At 35.4% G+C, this 9,215-nt stretch overlaps 1 protein-coding gene and 1 long non-coding RNA gene across 2 annotated transcripts in view; both read right to left on the bottom strand.

Annotated features, from left to right (window-relative positions):
* Positions 1-230: 230 nt before the first annotated feature.
* LOC107696463 (uncharacterized) lies at positions 231-2,066 on the bottom strand. The gene is made up of 2 exons (XR_001635093.1): positions 1,903-2,066; positions 231-432 (listed from the first exon to the last, which is right to left on the bottom strand). It is a non-coding gene; the product is annotated as an uncharacterized LOC107696463 (long non-coding RNA).
* A 172-nt stretch (positions 2,067-2,238) lies between these two features.
* The window catches only part of LOC107696395 (guanine nucleotide-binding protein G(I)/G(S)/G(T) subunit beta-1-like), a 17,071-nt gene continuing 10,094 nt past the window's right edge, over positions 2,239-9,215 (bottom strand). The window contains exons 2-9 of the mRNA XM_016496707.1: positions 7,260-7,367; positions 5,704-5,742; positions 5,469-5,575; positions 4,998-5,061; positions 4,095-4,257; positions 3,475-3,541; positions 2,516-2,559; positions 2,239-2,297 (exon numbers count right to left, since the gene is read on the bottom strand). Of these exons, the coding sequence (XP_016352193.1) occupies positions 2,239-2,297; positions 2,516-2,559; positions 3,475-3,541; positions 4,095-4,257; positions 4,998-5,061; positions 5,469-5,575; positions 5,704-5,742; positions 7,260-7,316 (600 nt within the window). The 5' untranslated portion in view covers positions 7,317-7,367. The remainder of the gene's footprint in view (positions 2,298-2,515; positions 2,560-3,474; positions 3,542-4,094; positions 4,258-4,997; positions 5,062-5,468; positions 5,576-5,703; positions 5,743-7,259; positions 7,368-9,215) is intronic.

Below are 9,215 nucleotides of genomic sequence, written 5' to 3'. Positions count from 1 at the left end.
AAAAAACAGGCGGGAAAAAGATCTAGAAGATGGACTACCAGATAAAAGGAACAACAGAAGAAGAAGAAAAAATAAGAGTTAAATAATTTGTACAATTACACTCCAACATTTGCTTTCTAGACACATGATACATAAGCGTGGGATGATAGTGTTTTGTGTTTTCTCTTACAGGGTGACACAGAATGGTCCGAGAGGGAATGCAAGTTATTCATTTGAAACCACAGGAATTCTTCTTTCTTTTTTAAGCTGGGTGATAAAACAAATTGTGCTCTTCTTGGTGTAGGAAAGGCATTGTTTTCCCTTAGAAGTTTTATTTCTTTTCATGGTGGTGTCAGTCAGTTTTATAAGGTGTTTTGTTGTTGACGATGCTGTGAAATTTAACATTCTAAAGTTGGAATGGTCTTCCAGTCAACTTTGGAGTTCAAATGATATCTGCGGACAGATAAAAAGAGATGAAAATGATAAAGTAGATATTCAGAGAATGACTTTTTTAGATCAGACAACTCCATATAAACTTGCATGATAAATGCACAAATTACTATTACACTGCAAGAAGGTACACTGAGAAACTAAACTCATTTATTTAGGCATAAATGGTTGGAAAACAAATTCTTATTTGTAATCTCAATTTTGTGAATCTATAACGTAAAAAAAAATAAAAATAATTCAAGGTTGAAAACTACTGGAGTATGTTTTACAAGAAAATACTATTTTAGTTTTTCTGCTTGTTCTTTGCCGTTTCTTTGTATTTGTACAACTTTATCAATTCTTGAGAGAAAATTGTTTGGAAGTCAATCTGAAACTAAAATAACTAAAATAATAACAAAACAGTATGATTGATTGATTGTTCATAATGTAGCACTATATCAGCTACCACAGCTATATTCTATATAACACATGGGTTTAAAGCAAAAAAAAAAATCCTGAGCCTGAACTTTTTTCCGGGGCAGGGCGGGGCAGCACACTTTAACATTTGAAAGGATACTATGGCAAAGTTATTGCTTTCTTTAATGCAGTTGTATTTAGAAATACTTTAACTAATCTAGGGCTGTAACTAATGATTATTTTGGTAATCAAGTAATCTACTGATTATTTTGACAACCGAGTAATATTGAGTAAGATAAAAACTGAATAAATCACGATGTACAATAAATGGCATATTTAGAAATATGATGTATTCTCCTGTGTTGGCAAAGATTTATAAATGATTTACATTACAAATCTAGTGAGATAATGCATTTAGCCCCTTTCACACATACAGTACTGGTAAATTACCGGCAAGTTACCATTAATAGATCATGTGTGAACAGGACCTTTTCAAAAATCCCGGTAAATTTGTTCTGGCAATCATATCGTTTTATGGAGATGACATGATTACTCTGAGCCGTTTACAAAGCTCCGCTGCTTTTTAATTAGTTATTCTATGTAAATATGCGCTAGATGGACATCGCAGCTTTTTGTCACGCTTCTCCATTCATCAGGGTTGCGACTCCGCAATTGGATACTATTATGCGCGTCTCGTGTTTATTCTGATTGGCTAGTAATGTTAGTTTGGTTGAGAGTGAAAGCTGTGCGCTCCTCTCATACCATTGGTAGGCGAACTCGTGGACTCGAAAGTAATATCAATCAACAAGATTTTTTTTTTTTTAAATGTAGGACTATTTTTTTGCCCGCAGCCAAACGCTGCACGCCGGAGATCCGGCACGGTGCCGGAGAACTCTAAGCCCTGATAACATTAAAGTTGAACAAAAATCTGGCCATTACAAATCAGCCCTCTGATCTTCACTAAAGTGTAGCCAAAAATATCAGAAGGTGATACAAGGATACATTTAAATGGCATGTAAAACACACAAAGTATCTCTTGTTTAACATTAGGTTGTGCTGGAAGAGGCTGATTCTTACTGTATCGGACATGTTGTATTGAAAGCACCTTCAGCGTTCAGTTCCAGATCTTGAGGAAGCTGTCCCAGGACCCTGTAGCCACTGCCATACCGTCATTGGTTACACCCAGACAGCTTACTCGGTTGTCATGGCCGGCCAGCACACCTGAAAGAGTCCAAACATCAGTAAACCACACAATGTTTTATTGAAAAAAAAAAAAAAAAGATTATTGGAGTATGTTTGACAAGAAAATACTATTTCAGTTTTTCTACTTTAAAATGTTACATACCTTTTTCCTTGTAATTAACTGCAAAATTGGCCGTTTCTGAGTGAAAATTGTTTCTACATAAAACATTTTTATGGGATGCCAAACAGAGTTTTTGCAATGGTGATGAACTTAAAGTTTCGCTTGTACACTGTAAAAATAACTATTTTTTCAAAGTCTCAAATAAAACAGTATTGTAGTACATTTTACAAGTACATACCATTCAGTTTAGTCTACCATTTGAGTGTACTTCAAAATTTCATGCATAATTCAATGTTACTTTCGGTTTCTTTGTAATTGTGTAAAATTTACTAGCAGTTTCTGAGTGAACATCGCACGTTAGTTTGTAGATACTAATTACACACACACACAACGTGGTCGTCTGCTGACCGGTCTCTATGTCCCAGAGAGCACTGCGGGACAGATCACAACATTCAAATGCTTCAAAACACATACACATAATTGAGAAATCAAAATGCCTGTAGAAATGAACTGCAACATTTCTCAGAGCTGCAAAATCTGATCAGGTCTACATTTATAAGAAAAATAAATAATACAAATAATTAAATATCTAAAAATAAATATTATAGGTTGTATGCTAAATCTGCTTATTCTTGTGTCTCTTATTACATAATTTATTTAATGGTAAATTTTCACAGTAAGTCTCATTTGATAAACAAAGTAACAATGTATTTTCAAATGTAATAATTTTAGATAATATCAGTTAATAAAAATACAAGCCTTCATTGTTTGCTCATGTTCACATGGCATTAATGTTAACAAATATATTTTTGTATTTGTATTTAAAAATGTATTAGTAAATGTTGAAATTAACAAATTAACTTAAAATAAAACAAAAATAAGAAATAGACATAAGATTTAGCCTACAACCTTAATGTTAGCTTGCAGTTAATGATATACATATATTTCCCATAATTTAAAATTAATTTTTCTTAAGCACAAGGTGGCAGCTAACACCATAAATTGTGTTAAAAATAAAAAAAAAGTGGGAAGAAATTATTTTTGTCTTCCCCATAATGTTGTAGAAATGGTTCACATGATGTTACTTCCTGAATGTTGATTTTATAGAATGGTCCATTTTTTAATAGGAGAATGCAGACATAATATGAGAAATACAAAGCATACGGCATTTAAATAAATATATTTTTTAAATGTATAATCTGATTCCTGACTTTAAAGAAAAAAGGAAAATATAAAAATATCCCTGATGGCATTAACAACAAAATCTGGTCCTAATTGCAGATGTACGCTTTAGTATCGGAGATATCCAAGCTTTGGGTTTCTGGGATACAGTTCCTCACACTCACCAGGTGGTGTCGCCAGAACTTGTAACAATCTGGTTGTCATCAACGAAGCGGCAGCAAGAGAGGTATCCTGAAGAGGGAAGGAAGTTTAATACATGATTCCAAACCAATATTTCTTCTCAAAATCTTAAGAAATGTATTATACTTTACTTAAAAACAAAATAATATCTGTGAATGAACAATATGTCATTGTGTGGAGGATGATTTACATTGCTGTATTACACTCATGACAATTTGAAGGGGGAAGATGCTTATATGTCATGAAAATAGATATCACAAAGCGCAAAAAAAAAAAAAAGTAAAACTTTAAAATTTATATTTAAATTTAAAATTAATATTTAATTAATCTAAAACATATTTTCCTATTTTTCTCTTGATTTAGTGGTTAAATATGACCTGGACATTTCTTCACCCATACAGCAACTGAACAGAATGAGAGTGCATTACGTAATTGCTGATGCTGTCATTAAAGTCGATCAGATGGGATAATATTAAAGAGGGTGCAGAAAACACCAGTGCAGTTTCATGCTGTAATTACAGCTTAGCGAAACACCGACCCTTGTGTATATTCACAAGAGCCAAGATTACAGTGTGTGAGAGTTTCAGGACGACACGTCCTGTACCTGTGTGTCCGGCCAGCTCACGGCTGACGCGCACGTTCCCCTCGCGAGTCTTGAGGCTGTAGATGGAGCAGATGTTGTCTAGACCTCCACAAGCAACGTAATTCCCTGAAGGAGCGTAGGCACAGGTCATCACCCAGGAGGAGCGCAGAGGAATGGCGTGGACCTGAAACAACACACAAATGCTCAGGAAAAGACATATGGAAGTAATAAAAACCTGTAGCAGAAACCATTTTAAATAGCTGATCATCACAGGGTCTATATTAGTTCCTGTTAGGGCAAAAAATGGCCATGCAAAGATCAGGAACTTGTTTGCTATTTTTTTTTTTAGCATTTTAGCTTTCGGTCATGCCCATCCTGCAACATCTGCACAACTAGTACCTAGGTTTAACAGTTGTTGTTTTTTTTTATTTTCCCCAAGTAATAGTGATGCTTGGTCTGTGGCAATTAATTCGAGAAAATAAATAGGAATGCACTGAATAAGTAAATATTCAATTTTTTTTAATGTGGTTGATAATTAAGATGCATTCATGGTCATTTTTTAAGATGTATAATAAAAAAATATTTGTAAAAATACAAATGTTTACAAAACCAGTCTAATTAGAATTAGAAAATTTGTGGTTGATAAATTACGATGTATTATAAGAAGATCTTAAGAAGATATTTTTAAGGTGTATAATTAAAATATAATTTATACACAGTAAATAATTAGACACTACAGTCAAATGATCTGTTTATAACAGCAGCCTATTTATAACTATTCAAGCCATTATAAAAAAAATCAATAAAAAAAAATCAATATGGTTGCTAGTATCCACCCCAGAAAAGAGGTGCAACTTAGCTTAGTGAAATGCTCTATATAAAATCAAAATTCGAGAAATAAACGAACAAGTACAAATATAATACCTTATTTGTGGTATAACTGTCCCAAATAATGAGTTTTCCATCCTGGGAGGCACTGACGAGCAGCCTGCACAGAAAACACAAGAGCACAGATGAGCGAGTGCAGTTTACCTGCAAAACTACATTCAGGAGGATTGTCTCCCAGAACAATCTCAAACTATTCCCAGCACCATTCGGCACAAAAATGGTAGTTATGGATTTTTCTTGGCTGTAGCTATAATAGTAACAACATGCTTAGTCATAATACCTACTTACAACCATCACTCACCACCTACACAAACACAATAAAAGACCATGATTCAATGCAATAGGGATAGCACGCAGTGGCCACCACTCGAGCCATGAACCCATCCACCTCCACTGCGAAAGGGAAACCCCTCGGTGTCTCTCGCCCTGATGTACAAGGATGCTTTCGAAGGGCTAACAAATAAGGTCAGGCCATCATGCAAATCAGGTGACGGAGCTGTTCCATACCTGGAATCGGTGCCCCAGTGCATGGCGTAGATTTTAGCCAAATGTCCTCGCAGTGTTCTTCTTGTGCGCATCTGGATTCGGCCAACAGGGTCGATGTTGGCTGTGATCTGAAAACGTATATGCAAATTTAAAAAAAAACATCCACACACGTGGCATCGATATAGATATTAATCCATTTATTTAAATTACGGTTACTTAAATTTACACATTTAAACAGAAAATTTTAATTTCTTACCTGTGATAGTGTGGCATCTGCACAAGCTTTCCTTGCATCCTAGGAAAAGAGAAAAGGAGAAAAGTTTAGATGCGGTGGAACGAGGCATTATTTTATATACAAAACATTTAGGGTTAATGGTTAGTAAATAACAACCATAAAGTAACATGACATACGCTGTGATATACAATTCCTTCTTCAATTCCTTCATACGTCAGAATGCTGTTCATACGTCAGAATGCTGTTCATAGACTCTGTATATCTGTATTTATGTTCTACTGTTAGTGTTATCTGTATGCACCAAGGGTCTGAGAGTAACGCAATTTCAATTCTCTGTGTGTATGTGCTGTACATGTGGAAGAATTGACAATAAAGCAGACTTGACTTGACTTGACTTTAAAAAAATGTTCATATCATATTAGTAATCTAATTGGTAGCATTACTGACCCGTTAAGGTTAATTTACTCATTGATTTGATTGATTATGGCTAAAAGGTCAAAGATTTTAGACAAATGTGGATATTTTAGAACACAACAACAGAGGATTAGTAAAACTATCTCAGGCCGAGATAAAATGTAAAGCGGCTTCATGGAGGAAGTATCGGGTGTAAATTCTTTGAGGAATGAGAACAGAACAGTTACAGTAAATGTTTTTCCTGCATAGTGTAGAAGTATGTAAATAACCGCCCTCTGTATTTAAATGTCTTTTGGTTATGCAAATATTTCTGTGTAACAAGAGACTACCAAGTAATCAGGTTGTAAAAAACAAAAACAAACATGCACATACTTCATAGGACTAAATAGCTGGATTGGAAATATGTCTAGCTTTAATAAAACTGACATTTTAAATATAGCAGACATGTCAAAATCTCTATAATTATGAATGTGAGCTTTGTTTTTTCGCTGGTGATCGAAATTTACCACAGCAACAACCAGAGGCTACACTGACTCCTTTCCACCTGGAGTCTTAATGGGATAGTTCACCCAATAATGAAAATTCTGTCATCATTTACACACTCAAGTTGTTCCAACCTGTATGAATTTCTCTCTTCTGCTGAATATAAAAGATGATACTTTGAAGAACGTGGGAAACCGAACAGTTGCTAGTCCCCATTGACTCCCATAGTATGAAAAAAATACTGTGCAAGTCAATGGAGACCAGCAACTGTTTGGTTACCAATTTTTTTTTTCAAAACATCTTTTGTGTTCAGCAGAAGTCAGATGTACAGGTTGAAACAACTAGAGGATAAGTAAATGTCAATTTAGATTTTTGGGTGAACTATCCATTTAATTTAATGCTCAACTTAAAATGCTGAATAATCAGCAGATATTTTTCTATTTTTGGTAGTAATAAGATTAATATTGACCAGGCCAATCCATTAGTCGATATTTGGCCATTTTGGAGTAGAATATTTAGTATGTCAAATTACTATTCATTTGATTTTAGCAACTTTACGTTTCAATTACATTATACCAAACACATTTTAAAGATGTATATATACGTTGCATGTCTTGTGTTACAGGTATGGATTAGGGATTAATAAATGCAGTTGTGTATGAGATCAGAGAGGTCCTCACTCTGATCTGGTTCTTCAGCTGCTCGGCCTCCTGGCGTAACTGGTCCAGTTCACTCATTTTCCTCTTCTAAAGCTCTGCCTCACTCCTACTGTCGGGACACGTTCGGATCTACAGCAGAGAAAAAGAGAGTAAACATTTAGGCTCCGATTCCAATGTTATACCTTCAAAAGACATATTAACGGGAGGATATTTGGCCATCTTGAGACCAAGTTTAAATTTGAATGTGCATATTTCCTGTTTTGAAACAAGTAAACTGGTCTCAGCATCAGATATAGAAACAACCATATTGTTCGCACTAACATCGCACGCTAGCTGCATCTACAAGAGGAATCATCTCTGCATGTAACATTTGTTAATGGATTGCTAATAGATTGTTTATCAATACACAAGGGTGTAAATTCAAGATCCCATCCCACCGCATTAGCTACTGAAAGCAACCAAAGAACCATTTCCTCTTGTGGTGAAATGAGTTGTTGCTCCTTAATGAAAAATGCAGAAGTACAAAGAGAACAACAGCAAGAAACGAGCTGCGATTCTGTCCTTTTATTATGTCAATAATCGGCAATGGATAAAATACCTTATCCTAAACTGTAGCTTGAAAAAAAAACAAAACATAATTTGGCACATTATGGAAATAAAATGCCATGAAAAACAGGATATTCAATGAGAATGTAGGGCAGAACTTGATTTTATCTATTGGGAATTGATTGGATGATGAAAACTGGGCGCTACATCCAAGAATGGGGTCATGTGGTTGGAGGGACGGGCTGAAAAAAAAAAAGAGCTTGATGACATCAGTTGAAAAGGAAAGCGGTTTCAAAGGCGGAACAAGTTATTTAATTTAAATGAACGATTAAGCAGACAAACATTATGGGCACTGGAAATGTGAATTAGGAAAGTATATAGGGCAGGGCTCCAGACTCATTCTTCCCACTGGTCGCTCTTTTGCGACTAACTTTCTCAGTTGGTCGCACGAGCACATGATTTGGTCGCAATATTTTTTTATTTAGTACTACATCATGGGATTAATCAATGCATGCTGATGAACTTTTATCATAGTTTATAGTTATATGGATACGAAAGTGATTAACATTCAGCCCGTTCTTTTTCATCAGTAGTATTATTTGTGATTTGATTTTTGTGAACGGGAGTTCCTCTTTTGCTGTGTTATAAGCCGAGCTTGGGGTGCTTTCACTTTCAAATTCGTGATCTTGTCACGTTTTACAAGAAAAGATCTACACACTAGGGCTTTCAAAAAAAACATTGCATTCGAATTTTAGATCTGCATCAGCCAGCCTTATCAGTGGCACACGAAATGCGACGACAATGCATTTTAATGCTTTTGTTATCCTATCCAGTTGAACCCACTAGATGTGGCGCTGCTACATTGTGCATTCAATATATAGCGGAAAACGAGAGCATCAATGTGGTGAATATGTTGTTTACGGCAAAACTGAAACCAAGCCGTTCACACAGAATGCATATTTATCACATTTTCTAGCAGGGCATCTATCAGCGTTTGCACTCGCGTCTCGCACAAGAGAGCGGCATGTTTAGAAAGCCATGTAAAATTAATGTAAGTTCAACTCTTAAAAAACATGTCTCAAGACTTTATGGCGGTTTTCCCCCATCCCACTGTATCTCATGTTTTTAAAATAAGAAAGTAGCCTACTCTTTGTAGGTTTTCGGTCCTTTGTATTAAACTATACATACATGTAGTGCTGGGCGGTATACCGGTTCATACCGAATATCGGTGTTTATTTTTGTTATGATATGAATTTTTAAAATACCGCAATACCGGTGTATGTCGCTTAAACAACGTTCGGAACGCGACACTGTTTGAAAGGGGTCCCTTTTCACTGTTGCACTGTGGTGAGGGAACAGCTGTATGTGTTACTAAGCGTGAAAGTTCCGAAACTGAAGCTGTAGAACTAATAGAACGTGATGACAGAAGAA

The sequence above is a fragment of the Sinocyclocheilus anshuiensis genome, unplaced genomic scaffold (assembly GCF_001515605.1).
Source record: "Sinocyclocheilus anshuiensis isolate Anshui unplaced genomic scaffold, SAMN03320099.WGS_v1.1 scaffold522, whole genome shotgun sequence".
Classification (NCBI taxonomy): domain Eukaryota; kingdom Metazoa; phylum Chordata; class Actinopteri; order Cypriniformes; family Cyprinidae; genus Sinocyclocheilus; species Sinocyclocheilus anshuiensis.
The sequence above is the reverse complement of the archived record's forward strand: the minus strand, read 5'-3'. Positions and strand labels throughout refer to the sequence as shown.